Raw genomic sequence first — 19,929 nt, forward strand, 5'->3', positions numbered from 1 at the left:
AAAAAAAAAATAATAAAAAAAAAAAATACTGATACCAGTGGTGGAACTACAGGGCTCACAAAGGTCATACCTGTGACCACGCCCTGGAGTTCCACCACCGGACTCGGAGGGAAGGGCCCTGGCTGGGGTTCAGGGGGGCCCTTCATGGTTTCTTGCATCGGGGCCCTGAAGGTTCTGGTTACGCCACTGACAATATACATTCCACTAGTGGCAAGCTGAACATTCTAATCAGCCCAAATTCACACGTTGACCTCAGAACTCTAAATTATAGCCAGGACTAGGGCAGTCCTAATTTAAGGTTCTAATCAACTTTACCGATGTGCATCAAAAGCCTTTATAAAAACACTTCTGACCTCCACGGTATTGATCCCTTGGCTTGTTTACTGAAAGCAAATGGAAGAATAAAGACATGTCAGGTGGGAGATTCGATTCTTTTCCCACAGGTCAGTCTGATATTCTATAAAACACCCCAGCAGTAAATGCGTTAGCGGACAGTCATCGCCGTTTCTGTGGGTTTGCATTGTCCAGCTACGTATAGCCACACCGGATCCAAGTAGGCAAGTAATTCACAAATTATTTATCGTTTTTTTATTTTTTGGTAGAATGATAAAACTAAAACGGGAAAAAAATAAAAAAAAAATGTATAGAACACATAACCTTTTATCTTTAAAAAACAACAACTGTCTACTGGACTTGACAAGCCACTTTTCAATAAGCCAAAAAAAGTTTTTTCTTTATAGTATGACATAAAAACCATGAAAAAAAACATACTATGCCCTCTCCAGAGCCGTTTGTCACCATTACTGTTTTTTCATTACCTTTTTTGTTGTTTTGAACAATTGTATTGTTCAAACTGAAACTTAATAAAAATTGTCAATTATGAAAAAAGAAAAAAAAAATGAAAGAAACACATACGATATTATAATAAAATATACTTTTACATTGTATGTGTTTTTACCATGGTTTTTATGACTATATGTCGTTTTTGTAAAATAAATTTGTAAATAAGATAAATAGATGTGAGTGGTAACTTTTGTAAAAAAAAAAAAATAAATAAATAAAAAGTTTTTCTAATTGAGAGATGGTTCGCTGAATCCAACAGACTATTTTTTCTTATTTTTGTTTACTTAATTATTTACATACCGGGGACTCCATGCCATATGACACTATTAATCACTCTTGAGACAGAAGTTTTATTTGTGTTTTTTTGTACATTTTTATCTTCCAACCACAATTATATTGTTAACATGCATTTTTATTTTTTTTGATCATTTAAAGCTGAGTTCCAGGTATGATCATAATTGCATACTTAGATTAGACTAGCTTGAACCATTGTAAGTATATAGTACAGTGGAACCTTAGATTCCGAACATAATCTGTTCCAGGAGAATGCTTGTAATCCAAAGCACTTGCATATCAAAGCGAGTTTCCCCATAGAAGTCAGTGGAAACAAAGATAATTTGTTCCACATTGACTTCTATTGCATGCAATACCGCATGTGGCCAGAGGTGGGGGTGCTGGAGAGCCTCGGAAATACTCAGGGACAGCTCGGCTGAACTCTGAAACCCTTGGAAAGGCTCGGAAATACTCAGTTTCCATTTTCGAGTGATTCTGAGTATTTGCGAACGGCTCCGAACCATTCCGAGTGTCACCAGCGCTCCCACACCTCTGGCCAAATGCGGTACTGTACACCCCATTGGCTTGAAACCTGCTCGTTTTGCGAGGCAATACTCGCAAACCGAGTCAGGATAAAAAAAAAAAAAAAGTTGTTTGTGTTTTAAAACGCTCGTTAACGGCTTTACACGTAAACCAAGGTTCCACTGTAATCATAACTGAGGGACTGCTGGAGAAGCTGGCAATCACTGTAGCAGTCGGTGCTACTACATTGATAGCCGAGTGGCTTCCCCTATGCACATTGACCACAGGGGTTCAATTGCTCAACCCCGCTACCATTCCCAGTGCATACAAGGTATTCTCTGAGTGGATGAGGTGGAGAGGACCTCATAATCTCTTCCTCCTTTAACCTCTTGGTGCCAGCCAAAGGCAGATATGCAGCTGCTCGCCCTGTTAAAACCACGACCAGTAAGCTCCCGATGCATACTTGCGATCGGGAGCTTCTGATTATGTGAAAGCTGTAATAGCCAATCGCAGCGGCCACGTGACCTGAATGCCCACCTTCCGGCTTTTAGAGCTCTTAAAGAGGGAAGAGGTTGGTGCGAAGGGGTTAACCAGAGAACACCATGCATCACGCTAAAAATGTTACTACTTGTTACTTTTACATATTTATGCCTTGATGTTAACTAAAACTCTTTTGTATTACTGCAGTTGCTAATTATGCTTACTGGCCTGCAATATGCAGTAAATTATATTGTAGAATCACCAAGCTGTAACCACTTAAGGACCGGAAGGTGTTTCCTCGCTTAATGACCAGGCCATTTTTTGCGATACGGCACTGCATTGCTTTAACAACTGCGCGGTCATGCGTCACTTTATGTCCTTTCTTTTCCACAAATAGAGCTTTCTTTTGGAGGTATTTGATCAATTCTGCGGTTTTTATTTTTTGTGCTAAATTTTTTGTTGCGACAATTTTGAAAAAAATATATATTTTATACTTTTTGCTATAATAAATATCCAAAAAAAAGTAAAAAAAACTAATTTCTTCATCAGTTTAGGCCAATATGTAATCTTTTACATATTTTTGGTAAAAATACATCTCAATAAGAAACAGCGGCAATCTTTGATTTTTAGCAGGACTGCGACATTGCAGCAGACAGATCGGACACTTTTGAGGGACCAGAAACATTTATACAGGGATCAGAGCTAAAAATAGCCATTGATTACTGTATAAATGTCACTGGCAGGGAAGGGTTTAACACTAGGGGGCGATCAAGGGGTTAAGTGTTCCCTAGGGAGGTGTTTCCAACTGTGGGGGGGGGGGGAGTGTACTGATTAGAGGAGGAGGAGAGAGATTGCTGTTCCTGATCACTAGAAACAGCAGATCTCTCTCTACTCCCCTGTCAGAATGGGGATCTGTCTGTTTACATTGACAGATCCCCGTTAGGGCTCTCTGAGGAACAATTGCGGGTGACCGGCGGACACCGCGGCCACGCGCATCAGCTCCAGCATTGTGGGTGCGCGTGTGAGCTCCCTATAGCTTCTTAAAGCGATCAGTGTACAATGACGGCGCTTTGCGCAGCCTTTCCAGCCTGCCGCAGTACATCTGATTGGCAAGTAGATAATAAAATTTACTTGGTCAGTGTTGTCTTCCTTTTACACACATATATTTAATGTCTTCTCCAATCCACAATAATGGCTTCTCTAATAATGGCTATTATTATTATCGTGTAATAATAATGGCTTCTCCAATCCATGCAATAAAGATCTTCAAATGTTCTTCTTTTCAAAGTCTAAGGCCGGGTTCACACTGTCGTGCGTATCGGCTCACAGCAGGGGATCCGGTCTGTCCCCGGTCATCGTTTCAGGTCCGATTTTGGTCCGAATTTTTCTGTGAACCAGCTCCATCGAGAGCCGGTCACAATCTCCTGACATGCAAACTGGATGTGGAGAAACCCAAATCCAATTCGCAATAGTATGAACCCAGCCTCAAAGACCACTGTGATAGGGGAACCGGCAGACCCAGAGTAGATGTGACTTGCTTGAACCAATGAGTTGTATTAAAGTTCATTGTGAAAAAGTCCATTATGCTGCATTTTGGGCGAGTTTTCCTCTGCATTTGCATAATTCATGTCAATGGAATGAAACCCTTAAGGGACCATCTCACTTATGTGTTTCAGTAATGTGCGTTCCTGAGATGAGCATCAACTTATAGCTCTATGTGCAGTGCTATTCAATGGTAATGGTACGTCAACCCACTTTAGAGTAGCTGCTAACACACTATACAGATCAGTGCAAAACCGTACTCTATCATGCATACTATTGCACAGCACTGTATTAGAAAAGAAGTGCATGAACCTTGTTGGAAGGCAACATGGATCAACACATATTTCTGGAGTTTTCTTTCTGGTTGATACAACCTGGTGACTTAAGTTGGAAGTTGAAAGTTGACCCAGCAGGGTGTCGATTCATGCCCCGGGCAGGAGGAGTAAATATTGTAATGTTTGATTTTCTGTAATCATCTTGACAGCCGTTGTTCTCTTTGAAGCTTGTTATCAAAGGGCTAGCTATCACTGAAGGTGATCCAGGTCACAAAGCGATGGTCCATGGATGAATACTGCCCCTAGAGGCCAGTACAACAGGACAGACAGAAAAATAATATATTAAAAAGACTGACAATATTGCATTGGTCAAGAGGCTAGTGGGGGTGTGGTAAATGAGGGGTCTGAATGCAATTTAAAAGTGCACACAAAAGGAAAATCGATCTCTTGGCTCTCTTGCCTGATGGCTCTCGTGCCACATGGCCCTCTCTTGCCATTTTGAGCCCAGCTGACGAGACAATATCTAGAGGATAGCCTTACATTAAGTATATTTGTTGTTCTCTTGTTTTATGCTCTGTAATATTTCCTTTAGTATTTTTAATGTTATTTATTTCCCAAGAAAATAGCAAATGCTAAGACGTTGTTTTACCAAGCAGTGTGTTTGTTTTCATAGCTAACCTTATATCATTGTGCTATCAACAGTAACATTTATCAGAGTTTTAATAGACTATCTAACTATAGGGATAGACAAAGTAATATATAATTAATATGTATATGGAATAAATAGAGGGAATCCATAACTACCCAGATAATATTTATTTCAATAGTTTATTTCACACCTTAAATGGTCCATTGTGGTGTATAGATAGCTCATTATTTCAGGCTTTAAGGATCTCCCTAAAGCAGGGGTGCCCAACCAGTGGCCCGGGGGGCCACATGTGGCCCGCGGAGCCCTCTGATGTGGCCCCCGACCTCCTGCTCTGGATGGATTAGAATAGAATACTGTTATTAATAGTAAGTTTATTACTAAAACTACAGTCTATATATGGGCATATCTGTTCTGCAGTGGTTACTGGGCTGCTTTCAAACTGATTCGCAGGTGCAGGGCAGTGCACCTGAGGATTACCTTCACTGAGCCCTAGGCCCCTTTCACAGGGTCAGTCTGACCCAATTGGACCCTCCATTCACCTCTAAGGAGTAGCAGATGTAAATGGACTTGTGTCCGTTTACAAACGCCTACCTACATTCTGATCCGCAAAAAAAAAAGTGGGCTCTATAGAGTAGAGTGGGCTGCCATGCACCCTCTCCGCTCATTGTGGCCCACGACCGGTTACCAATTTACTTAGGTGGCCCTCGCTCTTCAAAAGGTTGGGCACCCCTGCCCTAAAGGTTTTAATAGCTACAAGGAAAACATGTCTGTTGTGTCCCTGTCTAATAGTAGCTGGATTTATTCAACTGGATTTGTTCTGTAATGTTGAACACATTTTGTAGCTTATCCAAGCCACTTCTTCACTTCAGTAATGAGTGTGAATAATCCCATTCTTGGTGTCAGGAAGGCTTCATAGGTGTCAATAGGAAAAGGTATATGGTGCAAAATTGAGTAGCTAAAAGGCAATGGAGAGTGCATAAATTACATAAAAATAATATGTCCTTGTACAGGTCCCACGTCCGTGGTACTCACCTTCTCTTGGGGACCCTCTCCTCTTCACTTTCCTTTCTCTCCCTTTTCCTTTCTTTCTCTGTTTCCTCCCTCTTCTCTTAATTCCTGATATGAAGGCTATCAATGTAGACTGCCGTTCTCTAGGGAACAAGGTAATATACCCTGTAATATTTGCCTAATTTTTAACCTGGTCCTCTATGGTCATGGTATCAGTTTAATGTTATGTTACTAATTATGCAATCATGCCCATTGTTTCTTTACATGCTCGTTCAATGTTGCTTCTTCGTGGGCAAACCATGGCTTGTTAATTATTTTTCTATTTCAATATTTTTATTGAAATTTCAAGAATCATATGTCCACGAACACATAATATGCCCAGATTTGAAGCCCTGAAACGCGTAGCCATGGCCTTACATGTGACATCATCCTGCCCTTACGATTGATGTCATATAACTTCATGTTCTAGCTTGGCAGTGCGTTCCACGCTGGTTCCGCCAGCATCCACATGGCCAGCAGCTTCCTGGATTAAACTCGGCATTGCCTAGCAATGCTTCCCTGGTAAAGTCTGCATTACCACACAGCAGCTTTCAGGCGTTATCTTGCCAATACCAGTTGGCTTCCTTGACAAACTCTGCAGATGCCTGCAGGATTATTAATTAATGTGCCTTATCATGTCTTTCATCCAGTGAGTGCATATTGGTTTTTATATCAATAAAAATCTACACTTAGATGGTGACGCCCCCTGTCTCATTATTTCTTTCATAGGTGTCAATGCTTTGATTTACATGACTGAAGGGGCCAACTGTTCTCTGTCCAAAATGTGTCCTCAGAAGAATGTCCCTTTTTCTAAGGTGTAGGAAAACAGCTGAGTCTTAACCTGTAGAATTTGCACCCCTATGTGGAGCCATTTGTTTGTTGAAAGGGTGGCTCCACAATTTCACACCTCCCATCTTGTTCTTGGATAATCAACATCTGCTTTTCTATTGTGATTAGATTAAGGTGGTGGTGCTACCTGTGTGGATAGGTGATATTTTCCTGACACTCATTAGAACTAAAGTGGTTTGGATAAGCTATGACATGTATTCAACATTCTCCTAATTTTCAGGTTTAATTTAACTATAAATGAAGGGATTGTTTATTTTTGTGAGGCAGTGGTCTGTAACACTTTCTTACTTGAAGATGTTGCTGAAGAAAAAACACTTTGTGATGATCCAGAAGCAGTAACAAATTGTGTTTTTGGAATGAAAACGCTAGAGTGAAATGCTCTTCCCGCTTTCATTCTGCTTTTCACTGTTTTATTCCATAAAATATGAAAATATTAACATTGAAATCCATTAAATAAATTTTAATCTTTTTAGGGCACCTCTGACATGACAGGATGTATTCTGTCATCATTGTAACATTTGGAAAATAATATTTCTTCTCACAATATTTGCCAATTGCAGCTTTGCTCTCAGTAGAAATTGCACTTGGAAATGTTCCTAAATTCTAGATGTTGGTCTCACTGTTTTACTAAGAGGACAATTAAGGTCAATTAAAGCCTGAGAGGACAGAAAAAAACATCTACTGCATCCCAACAATCACCCAACTGTAGGAGGTCTAAAATGTAGCCCACAAGCAAACTAAACCTAAAGCCTTTCCCCTACGGTGTCCTCTAGTGGCAGAAATGCATATTTCTTTGTTTGAGAACTGCGTTGAGAAGTACAGTGTTACTTGAACTGTATTCCAGGTGTAGCGGGTGACATTTTGGACAAAGTGTCATTCATGTGTAAATTTAATTTTTGCCTCAGAACAGTAGTGGGGTTCTGAGGGTTAATTATGTAGGTTAACTTTGACATCAGTTTGGCTGGGCTGTGTTAGAAGTTCTGCTTGGTCATGTGTACAGTGAGGTGCACATGACAAGCCAGAACCAGGCCTGGTTGGATGTTTTGGGTATCAGCTTTCTCTGAACCAATCAGTGGGTGTGACAGGCCCCACTGAGGAGTCTGGGAGGGGGTACTTAAGATGTTGAGGTCACGTGTTCAGTAGGAGTTTGTGAGGCCTGAGTGGTCTGTTCTTGTTTCCTGGACCGGGGTAGCCCCAAGAGGGGTCTGACATCCCTCAACATGCTTCTGTTGGTTACCCCCAATAGACCCGCCTGATCTGGGGTAGGGATCCGTCTGTTCCCGAGTCTCAGAACCGGCTGGTCCGAGGCGCAGTAACTGAGGGAGGATTCAAGGTGTTCGGGTGCGCTCTCGGCTTGGAGGGGCACCACAGCTCGTGAAAGTGACTGGGGGAGGACTCTTCAGAGGAGGGCCAACAGGCTGGCATCCTGAGAAATGCCTGGTTACTGAGTTGGGAAGGACATTGACGAATACATGCTTTTTCCAGTACTACCAAGGAGACAGAGAACATTCCAGGTACTGAGGAAAATGGTTACTGTTCACTTTCAGTTACAACTTGTTCAAGGTCGGAGATTTTACAAGTTCTGAATCAAAGTGCTGACTGCCATAATCTCTGGCTAGAGATTTGTTCATCCTTGAAGCACCCAGAGACATTGTTATGTCTGCAGTTCAAGGTGCCTGAGTTCTTCACCCTTGCCCTCTGTTCCTATACGAGACTGTGTTGTTGGATGTTACCCCTGCAAAATAAAACCTTTAAAAAGTACTTTATTGGAATCAGCATCCAAGTTGTTGGGTATCAACCCTGGGAAACCCTAGATGTGGAAGAACAAGCCAAGCGGAGGTAACCGGTAAGCCCAATAAGTCAAGGCCGCCCTACAAAGGGTTATGGCCTCTACACAGTATTTTCTTGTCTTCAGCGGAGAGAACATGCATCAATTTAGGACTTTACATGAGGTCTCAGAAATCTTTAATTTAGGTCTTCATGTTATATAGTTTGAATACCATGTCATAGATATATTATTTATGATGGTAAAACAACATATTCCACACTTCTTTTTTATTTATTAAACTGGTTAATCCAAGTCTGCAATATCCAGACAAAAAAAAAGTCTGCTTTATTTAGCAAACATTCATTTCAATTCCACCTGCATCAATGGTGTGAAAAGAATAGTCTAGCAATTTCTCTGTTTTCTCAACCTGCTGCAAACAGTGTGTTCCCGTAGGACTGGGAATTGTAGTCTGAAAAGAATGAAAAATCGAGATCAAGCTTTAAACAGGATTCCTTTGTAAGTGTATATTATAGATCTGTACACCTGGCATTCCTCCGTTGCATTCCACAGCTTATTTCAATTGTGGGATGATTATTATTCAAGCTTTTAACTTTTCAGTGCTTTCTTTCATGACATAAATGAAATGGAGAAAAATTGAGAATATATATTTGTTTTTATGCGCAGGAAAAATGAAGTCCCTCTTCCTGGTGGCTCTTGCTGCCTGCTTCTTGCAAGCTGGTTCTGCTCTTAAAATTGCTGCCTTTAATATTGAAAGATTCAGCGCCACCAAGGTTGATAACCCCGTAGTCTTAAACCGTCTCATCCAGGTAACAATTTTTTATTATGAAAATGATGTTTTATTCTTTTTTTTCCATATATTATAAAAGGATAAAGTTAAAAAGTAAGTGGAATCTGCTTAAAGAGGAAGTGCAGTCTGCTCACATAATTTATAATAAAAAACATCTTTGCTATTCTAAAACTTCCCACCAACCACTTTGCATATTATTCTATATATACTGCGATTCTATACTTGCCAAATATGTTGCAGAAAGCTCCCTCCACTAAGTCTGGCTACAGCCATTTTAACTGTGGGCATCTGAAGCTGCTGCCTGCCCTCATTGGCCCTCTTATGACTGACTCATCCTCCCTCCCTTCCTGGTAAACTCTCAAGAGAGTGAGAGAGCTGTGCATGATGTCATAAGCCTAGGCTTTTTACCAGACAAGAAACAAGAAGTGGGCTGTATAAGGTACTTACTGGCAGAAAAAAAATGTTCTACTATCCAAAGTTAAAACAACAAGAGCAGAAAATTGAATAGATGGAAAGATGAAAAATGACATGACGGTCCGCTTAAAGAGCTGAGAAACATGCAAATATTGTAGGAATTCATGTTTTTAATATGATTAATTCATATTTTTTCCAACTGAATTATGTATACATTTTTCTCTCTGATCAATTGAACTGATGGCAAATATTTATCCATATATGCTTCATTATCATAACATTCTTTTATATCACTGTACATTTGCTTCTTTTTCCAGTCTTGGATGTATCCATCTTCCTCAGAAGAAGAACCCCAAGGCCTAGACCAGTGATGGCAAACCTTGGCACCCCAGATGTTTTGGAACTACATTTCCCATAATGCTTCACTACACTGCAGAGTGCATGAGCATCATGGAAATTGTAGTTCCAAAACATCGGTGGTGCCAAGGTTTGCCATCACTGGTCTAGGCCTTAGGGTTCTTCTGCTGAGAAAGATGGATACATCCAAGGTTCCTTTTGTTTCTCTACATCCTTGTCGAGATCATCCAAACCAGGGTCCCTGTCCACCTGCAAGGTCTGGCACCCAAAGTCTGCTAAATCCTCAGACGTGCATTCCTCTGCATGCATGCGGGTGCTTCCCCAGTTTCCAGAGAGTGGGAATACTTGGACATCTCTGAGTTGGAATCCCAGGGCTACAATCTGGATTTTTGATCCTTGTCCCCTTGGTCTCTCACCTCCCAATTTCCTATGTCGCCCTACCCTATTAGCAGATCTTCATCAAGCCTTCTCCAGTCTTCTGGAACATGGTGCCACTACCTTTGTTCCTATGGTGGTCCTGTGGTGTTACTTCTTAGGGTTTTTTCCTCCAATTTAATCAGCTTTCCAGACACAAAGGTGCTTCATGGTGGATTCCTCAGGAAAACTTTGTGATTTCTGTGAACCAGGATGCTTACCTGCATATTTCCATCTTTCCAGCACGTCTACATTCAGGGAAGCCATCAGATATTTTGGGGCCCCTTACACAGCTTTAGGCCTGGGCCCCCCAGGCCTGACCACCGACATTCCCCAGGGCCCGGCCCCTTTCTTTGCACTCCAGTTCCGTTTACAGCCCCCTTTACTTGCACTCCCTATCTCTTTCACAGCTCCCCCTTCTTTGCACCTCTGTCCCCTTCACAGCCCCCCTTCTTTGCACCTTTGTCCCCTTCACAGCCCCCCCTTCTTTGCACCTCAGTCCCCTTCCTTGCACATCTGGCCCCTTCACAGACCCCCCACTTTGCACCCCAGTCTCCTTACACAGCAGGTAGTAGGGAGAATACACAGCATGTCTGGACAGAGGGCGAAAGCTGCCCATCTTTTCATGTTAAGAGGCAGATGTTTGGTTGCTAGGACTGCCCACAACAAATCACCTGCCTCTTAACATGAAAAGAGGGGCATCTCACGCCCTCTGTCCGGACATACTGTGTATTCTTCCTACCTTCTGTGTACGATTGAATGCAGGGGCAGTGGTGGCACTGGCCTCAACCAGGATCTTGTTCTACTGTTGTTCTTCCTCTATCCAGCTCTGGTTCACCAAAAGGAACAGACCATGGCTCAAACAGACCATAATTCAAGCTTATCTCAAGAATTGGGTTCTACCCTTTGTCATGGCATGTGCTACTAGATCATTGAATGTTTTCTGTATTTTCTTTTTTTTTTTTGCTTGTTTTATCTGGGAATGTTGTTATCTTTTTGGTGTCATGCAACCTTATCCAGTTAACCAAGGTTACCACCTGGTCTTCTGTTTTATAAGTTCTATCATGTTGATATTCAGGCCTCATTTGATGCCAGCTTCAGGTTTAAGGTGCTTCAGGTGGCTCTTGGAGCTGCAGGCATTCCCAGTTTACTGTATTTTTGTTCTTGGGTCTGTTAGCCTTTGTTGCCATGTTGCCCACCCTTCTGGAGGACAGTCTAGGAATTCTAAGAATTCCTGTGTGGATAAAGGAGAAAGAATGTACTCACCATAAAATCCTTGGGGTCCATTAACTGACACAGGTCCTTCCCATCTATGTACTACTTTGCTTAAAAACCAAGGCATGATGGTTGTGGACAGGGTTATCCTGTGCTGACCAACAGCTTTTTGATCATCAGTGTCCATTTCTCCTGTAGGTGGCAGTATAACTCAAAAATCTAAGAATTTCTGTGTCCCTCAATGGAAAAGTATTTTACAGCGAGTAACATTTCCTATTTTATTGTCACTCAACAGCTAACCTTAATGAACAGTGAGGACACTCATGCAATGAAAAAAGGAAAAGGAAAGCTTTAGAATAAAGAGGGGGCCAAGACTCATGTGTGGGAAAAACTTTGTGGACACCTTAACATCACGTCTATATGACTGGCCACTCTCCTAGGAAGTCTTTTTGCAAGATTTAGAAGTGCGTGTGTAGAACATTGTGCCCAATCCCCAGCGCTGTCACATTAGGCTGGAGAGCATACCATTCCATGGCAAATTATTGACAATAACTAGCAGAAAGTTTAGTAATTTTTCCTTTCCTGACAACAGATCTTGAGAAGATATGAACTTATTGCTGTTCAAGAAGTTATGAATAAAGATGACACCGCTATTATCAGGCTTGTCCGGGAACTCAACAAGTAAGTTATTGCCATTCAAAACTGTTTAATTGCATTTTCTGAACTGGATCCATCATTAAATTTCAACCTTCAAATAAATTCCAGTGTACAGCATTTATATTGATAATAAAATCAATATAGACGCTGTGCACTGGATCGCTGCCTTGACATTTGACAAAAATGCAGTCATACGGCTATAGTAGCAGTACTCTCTGTTGCCAAGTCAATTGCTCCCCTGCACATTCAAGCCCTGAAAAATGAGAAACCAGTTACCTTCAAATCCTGGCTTTTAAGGGATAATAATTAAAAAATAACAATTTGCACCTAACCACCTAATTGATTTGTCCTATTTTGGCACACCTTTTCTTCACCTCAAGTTTTCACCCAAGGTCACTCTAAAGTTCTCCAGATCATCCCCACTGAACAAGTTCCTCATATGCAGGGCCGATACCTAGGGGTCGGGGGGAGGGGAGAAGAGGCATGTGCCCCAGGCACAGTGTTGATGGTCAATAGAAGAAAGAGAGGAAAGATCCCTGGTGCCGCACATCCAGTCTTACAGTGGTATAGGAGAGACAACCTCAGAGTCGGCTCCCACCAAGCGACGCTCTGACGCGTTTCACTCCGCCCCCTAGAGATTAGTCATGGTTATACTAGGGGCAGAGTTAAATGTGTTGGAGGCGTGGCCTGGTGGGAGCCCAGGCTGGGGTTGTATTTCTCATACCACCATAGGACTCCGTAGATGTGCGCCACCAGGGATCCTTCCTCTCTTCCTTCTAGTGACTACAGGAGTTGGGACGAGCTCCATCCCTTGCTGGCACTCCTGCAGTGGTTGCAGCATCACCCACACTACTCCTCTTAATGATCGAGCCTTAGTGTGTAATATTACCTAAATCTCGGTATGCTTTGTGCATTTCTTCTAGATCTGTGCAGTAATTTAGTGTGAAACGATTACTTCCTGTAATAAAGACCGCTCACTGCTGCTCTCTCCCTTTGTGCAAGGTGACCGGTCTTGTCTCTGCCCCCTCCTATAGTTTTCTGTAGTGGGTGGAGCCTGCTGGGTCCTTCCCACAGCTATTTTCTCTGCACAGGCTGTGTACAGCACAGTGATGATGCCACTACTACTTTTACATGCTAATATTTGGGTTTCCAAAGGGATTTTGATGCACACAAAGGGGGGGGGGATTTACTAAAACTGGAGAGTGCAAAGTCTGGTTCAGCTCTACATAGAAACCAATCAGCTTCCAGGTTTTATTGTCAAAGTTTAATTGAACAAGCCAGTGGCGGCCGCTCCATTAGGGGTGCCGCCCCCCTAATCCAATGTGCCTTGCCCTTAATCTACATGCAGGGTACCAGATGCATGGATTTCAATGGAGTTTTTAGAAGCACGTGATTAGAGCCTGAGGCTCTAATTGGCTTAAAAAAAAGGGTGGGTGCAGAGCACTGTGCCCTAAGCCCATACAGTTGTGTGACAATAACAAATTAATATTCGCTATTGTCTTCCTGCTTCTCCTCCGGAAGTGGGTCTTAAGACCCGACGACTGGGTGAGAGGAGAACTAATAGTATAAATGGTAAATGGCCGTCCTCATCGGAGCAATCTCTCTGCTCTGCATCGCCGCCAAAACATCTCTGCTCTGCATCGCCACCAAAACACAAGTCAGAGCCAGACCGTGTGAGTACCACCCACTGGGGGGGGGGGTTTGGGTGGTATGTTTACCTCCCCCCCCCAAAAAAAAATGTAGCACCAGCTGCCACTGGTACAAGCATAAATTAGACGCTGTTTGGCTACCATGAACAGTTGCACTAGATTCTGAGTGCACCTGTTTTAGCAAATCTCCCCCACAGTGTATTTATATCCATTGTGGTTATGGAGTACTATATTTCAATTAAATTTTAACTGCCTGGTGTTCAGCTTTAAAACGGGTGTCTCTGTTTGGTGTAATTTTCCTCACTTCCTGTCTATAACAAGGTAACAGGAAGTGAGGGGAGAGCTCTCCAACAGGGATATGTACAACAATAAAAATACTGATAGTGATTCTAACACTTTCCAACAAAATTTTGGCTGCAATTGGTCTTCAAGACAAATTCATGTGACTTTCTGGTTTTAGTTTTTCTTGGCCAACATTAGCTGAAAAATGTATTAATTTTTTTTACCTCTAGTCTGAAATTCCTTTCTAATATCAGTTTGTTTTTTCCCGGCAGTGCCACTGGTCTTAGCTACAACTTATTAATCTCCGATCATCTGGGACGCAGCTCTTACAGGGAGAAATATGTATATGTGTACAGGTATGGACTTGGCTGAGCTTTTGAAGTGAACTGGAGTTTTGTTGTTTACTAACTATAGACTTTAGATGGTTATTGAACTATTGGTGCTGTATTTTGGCACTAGCACAGCTAGATTGGTGCCCTGACTATTCTCCGCTGTAGAGATGGACCTGAAGTAACTAGGCAATGTTAATACAGTGCCTCCACTGGGCTATTTTGTTCTGACAGGGGGATTGCCCCTACGCCAGAACACACTGGTCAGCCCTCACAGCCATTGGCTGAGAGCGATGACTGGATGCCAATTGGCAGACCTTTTTTGGTCATGCCCTTTTGCCAGGAGCCGGTCATTAGGCCAGCTTCTTTTGGATCTGCTGCTATACACACGGGCTGAATGTCCAATTCGGGCCCGTGTGTACGGCCTTTTACTTAAATAAGCTGTGGTCCAGGTCATTTCTGATTGGGTGCCATCACTGTGAGACCTACGTTTTTCCAGCTGGCTCCTTCAATTTTTCAGCTGATTTTTGTGGAGCTTTGTGGTGCTTACAGGACCACCCATGGTTCGAATTTTGACCAATTCAACAGGAAACAAATTCAGTTTAAGCCATGTACAGTATGGTCAGGTGTAGGAGGAACATATATCTTGAAAATAAGTGATCTTTGTGGGGAATATATGGGTCTTATGGTGAAATTCACATTTTTAGGGACTGGAAGTCCCTTACACTGCTTTACTTTGAGGAAACCAAATTATCTGAAAAATGATCCCAGAGGAACCCTTGAAATAATTTTCAGGTCTCAAGGAACCCCTGCTAAAACCAATTAATTGTGGTCAGTGGGTAAAATGCCCCTTACATTAGTGGTTAGTGGAAAGAATGAACCCCCTACAGAGGTGATCAAAATGCAACCTCTACAAACAGCTAAAAGGATCTTTAATTTCATGCAGTTGCCTCTGTCAAGTAGCATTGACCCTAAAACTATGGAGGCACCATGGAAGGTCAATCAACCACAGCTCAAGGAACACCTAGTAACCTCTGAAGAAACCCTAGGGTTCTACAGAACCCTGGTTAAGAATGTGCGGTTTATAGGATACTATAGTGCAGAGATACCACTGAACTGACCAATTTTGGAGCAAGATTCAATTACCGAGGATGTTCACCTACAATAGGAGTTAAAGCGAAGTTCCGGGCTTTTTTTGTTTAATAAAGGTCAGCAGCTACAAAACTTACATAGTTACATAGTACGTGAGGTTGAAAAAAGACACAAGTCCATCACATAGCTTAGCTGCTGACTTTTAACAGAAACTTACCCGTTCCTCGCTCCTCCCCCTCCTCCGCTCCTTGGCGCCTCCATTGAAACTGTGGGCATCCGGCCATGACAGCTTGCGGCTTCACAGCCGGGCGCGCACTTCGCTCTCCCAGTGGAAGGCAATCTTCCGGGACCTGTAGCATGTCCCAGAAGATTGCCAAGAGGGAGGGGTCACCTAGGGGGAAGAGGAGGAGTCGCCCATAGGCGGAAGGAGGAATTATGGCAAGAAGTCCTTCTCTAAAGTAGGCACCCAATGACATACCAAATGTGGCATGAAGGGGGCAAGGAATGATTAAAGTGGAAGTTCCACTTTTGGGTGGAACTTCGCTTTAATGCGAATGTTTATACTACCATCATTCTACATGATATCTTATACCAACTATGTCGTAAATGCGCTCGCAATTTACATTTCAAATTTAAATACCAGTCATGGGAAAATACTTCCTAAAGCAGTCTCCTGGTACTAAACCTGTCTTCAAAACTTGGATAGACAACATGTAAGATACATAACCTAAATTGAAATAATTGGTGGCTTAATTAGTCAGGTAGGGCTTTGCGGAAATGCAACATTACATTGGACAACATCTGTCAGACATGACGGATCCTGAGAGCTGGGGGAAAGGAACAGATGTCTTGGCAAACAATGATTTATCTAAACAATGCCTAAAAGTGAAAGGCAGTGTAGATCACCTTATTAGATGCCTCTGAACAGATGTTGAGTCGTGGAGCAATTTAGGTTTCATCCTGTCGTGTTTTACCCTCTGCAGAGAAGACATACTGAAGCCAACAGAATGGTTCCACCACGACGATGGCTGTGAAAATTGTGGTACAGACGTGTTCATGCGGGAACCTTTCGTGGCTCGTTTTTCATCCCTTACAACAGGTACATCAAAATAACACGGATCACACCTCACATATTCCCAGGTATCTTTATACATCTCTGGGACTCTGTAAACCCGAGTCATTTCCAATCATTTTAAACCTACAGTTTTACTAAACCGGAACTTTACCCATACCAATGTGATAAAAAAATAATAATGTATGTTAGTAAGAAACATACATTCCATATTAATACTTATGGCACCAAAGTTAGTGTGTGCTGTAAATTGCCTCCAGCATTGGTCATGTTTCTTCTTGCTGGAGGCTGCCATTTTGCTGAAGCCCAAAGCCCCTGAGCAGCAGTAAATCTTTAGCCTGTCTGCAAATTGGCCTCTACGTTTTGGGCACAGTGTAAAAAAATAGAGAGCAACTGAGCATGTGCAGAGCAGCTTGAGACTGGATTTTAAACAGTATAGGCCAGTGATGGCGAACCTTGGCACTCCAGATGTTTTGGAACTACATTTCCCATGATGCTCACCTACACTGCAGAGTGAATGAGCATCATGGGAAATGTAGTTCAAAAACATCTGGGGTGCCAAGGTTCGCCATCACTGGTATAGGCACTTATTTTTAATGTTTTAGATAGCTATACCTGCAAAAGGGGCCAGCATGAAGTTATATAGCAGGACTTCATTTTCTGACTAATGTTCCACTTTAAAACCAATGATAGGGCACTATTCCTCCCACTGACACCAATGACGGGGCACCATTCCTCCCACTGACACCAATGATGGGGCATGATCCCTCCCACTGACACCAATGATGGAGCACTATTCCTCCCACTGACACCAATGATGGAGCACTATCCCTCCCACTGACACCAATGATGGGGCACGATCCCTCCCACTGCTGACACCAATGATGGAGCACTATCCCCCCCACTGACACCAATGATGGAGCACTATTCCTCCCACTGACACCAATGATGGAGCACTATCCCTCCCACTGACACCAATGATGGGGCACGATCCCTCCCACTGACACCAATGATGGGGCACGATCCCTCCCACTGACACCAATGATGGGGCACAATCCCTCCCACTGACACCAATGATGGAGCACTATCCCTCCCATTGATACCAATGATGGGGCACTACCCCCCCCCCCCCCCCTCTGGCACCAATGATGGGACACTATTCCACTAATTCCAGCAATGGAGCACTATTCTTCTCACTGATGCCAATGATGGGGCCTTGTTTACTCCCATTGGCCCTTGGACATTTTCTACTCACACTGGCTACAGCCTGCCCCCCTCAGAGTCTGAAGGACATAAACTGGCTGTTTAGAAAGTTTGGAGATGCCTGCCCTAGACCAAATGAAAATATAACCCTTGTAGCTTAAAGAGGAAGTAAACCTTGACGGGTTTGACTTCCTCTTTATTACCCTGCAAATTAAAAGCATAATGGGCTGGTATGCATCGCATACTAGTCCATTATGTGGTACTTACCTGCAAACGAAGCCCGCAATGTTCGCGAGGTCCCCGCTGGTGGCTGCATCCATCTTCACCCCTCTTCCTTCCGGGGCCCTGGACTCCGGCTCTGTGACTGGCCGAAGTTGCGTGACGTCATTCCCGCACATGCGCATGGGAGCCGACGGTTACGGCACGGACCCCATAGAAATGGTACAATTGTGTCCTTTCTTCCGCATGCGCCGATGAGGTCGGCGCAAGTGTATATGGTAAATATCTCCTAAACCATGCAGGTTTAGGGGATATTTCCAGTATCTGCAGGTAAGCCTTATTATAGGCTTACCTGTAGGTAATAGTGGTGTGTAAGGGTTTACAACCACTTTAATGAAAGGTAAGGCTCATACACACAATCAGATTGTTGGAAGGTGATTGTCTGTTGACCTAAAATCTGACCGTTAGTATGCTCTGAGAATAATTGTCCAACTTTCGGCCAACAAATGGATGACAGGCTAGTAAATTTTCCGTGGACAATGGTTTGTTGTCTGATTTTCGGATGGTCAGTATACAAAAGTTGAAAGTACAAACACGCATTCTCGGAATCAATGCTCACCAAACACAAAATTAGCAGAAGGGGCCCAAAGGGTGGCGCTCAAGAGCTGAAATGCCTCATAGTGCATAACTACGTTCGTGTTTGTTGACCGACAATTGTGTACCGTTAGTATGCAAGACAAGTTCCTGGCACACGTCCTTTGGACAAAAATCAGACATTCGGTTGGCCAACAATCGGATCGTGTGTACGCGGCTTTAGGGATGGCCTTGCAAGGGGGATTTTTCCCAGCTGAATCTAGTTTGGCTTTATCAGAGATTCTAACCCCTTCCCTGCTCTATCCAAAACTAAAAGTCATTCATCAACATCATCATTAAAAAAAGAGAAAATAAATGTTCAGTACCTGAATGTGCTATTTTATTACAATCTAGGCCTACAGTGGTCAACATGTGGATCTGCCATAGTTTAGTAAAGCTGGCCATACACAGCTATAATTGCAACCGATTTCTGCTGGATTGCCCAAAATTGGCCCTCTTTAACACTATCTGGCTTGATAAAAGTGGATCTCTTGATCCACTTTTATCAAAGGAGCCTGGTGGAAATATTCTAAGCCGAGCAGAGAGTGAGATGCAGACACCGTTATGCCGCGTACACACGATCGGATATTCCGATGACAAAATCCATGGATTTTTTCTGACGGATGTTGGCTCAAACTTGTCTTGCATACATACGGTCACACAAAGTTGATCGGAAATTGCGAACGTCAAGAACGCGGTGACAACACGTACCACGAGCCGAGAAAATTTAAGTTTAATAGCCAGTGCGGCTCTTATGCTTGATTCCGAGCATGCGTGGAACTTTGTGTGTGGGCAATTGTGTACACGCGTTCCGAATTTCCGACAGATTTTGTTGTCGGAATTTCCAACAAAAAGCTCCCATTGCACATTTTCCATCGGAAAATCCAACCGTGTGTACGGGGCATTATGCCGCGTACTCGCGATCGGAATTCTGTGTTGCCTACACACGGTCACACCAAATTCCAATAATTTATAACACGGTGACGTACAACACGTACGACGGGACTAGAAAAAGGAACTTCAATAGCCAGTAGCCAATAGCTTCTGTCTCGTAGTTGAATCTGAGCATGTGTGATTTTTTGGCGTTTCGAAATTGCATACAAACGATCAGAATTTCAGATAGAGAATTGAAAACATGCTATCAATTTTTGCCTGGTGGAAATTCGGACAGCTAAATTCCGATGGAGCATACACACGGTCATATTTTCCGATGAAAAGCTCTCATTTGTCTTTTTCTGGCCCGAATTCCAATCATGTGTACGTGGCATCAGAGTATTCAGCAGCCGTGGGTCTAAACCGGGGGTCAGCAACCTGTAGATCACAATCTACCAATAGAT

The 19,929-nt window shown here is 42.9% G+C and overlaps 1 protein-coding gene across 2 annotated transcripts in view; it reads left to right on the plus strand.

The window, feature by feature from the left end:
* Window positions 1-403: 403 nt before the first annotated feature.
* LOC143978518 (deoxyribonuclease-1-like) overlaps window positions 404-19,929 on the plus strand; it is a 59,721-nt gene continuing 40,195 nt past the window's right edge. For both annotated transcript variants that reach the window (XM_077478859.1, XM_077478858.1), the window contains exons 1-5: window positions 404-557; window positions 8,933-9,075; window positions 12,049-12,137; window positions 14,317-14,400; window positions 16,449-16,564. In XM_077478859.1, coding sequence (XP_077334985.1) covers window positions 8,938-9,075; window positions 12,049-12,137; window positions 14,317-14,400; window positions 16,449-16,564 — 427 coding nt within the window. In that variant the 5' untranslated portion in view covers window positions 404-557; window positions 8,933-8,937. The remainder of the gene's footprint in view (window positions 558-8,932; window positions 9,076-12,048; window positions 12,138-14,316; window positions 14,401-16,448; window positions 16,565-19,929) is intronic.

Source organism: Lithobates pipiens, unplaced genomic scaffold (genome assembly GCF_037356315.1).
Source record: "Lithobates pipiens isolate NorthernLeopardFrog02 unplaced genomic scaffold, aLitPip1_a1.2 Scaffold_1, whole genome shotgun sequence".
Classification (NCBI taxonomy): Eukaryota; Metazoa; Chordata; class Amphibia; order Anura; family Ranidae; genus Lithobates; species Lithobates pipiens.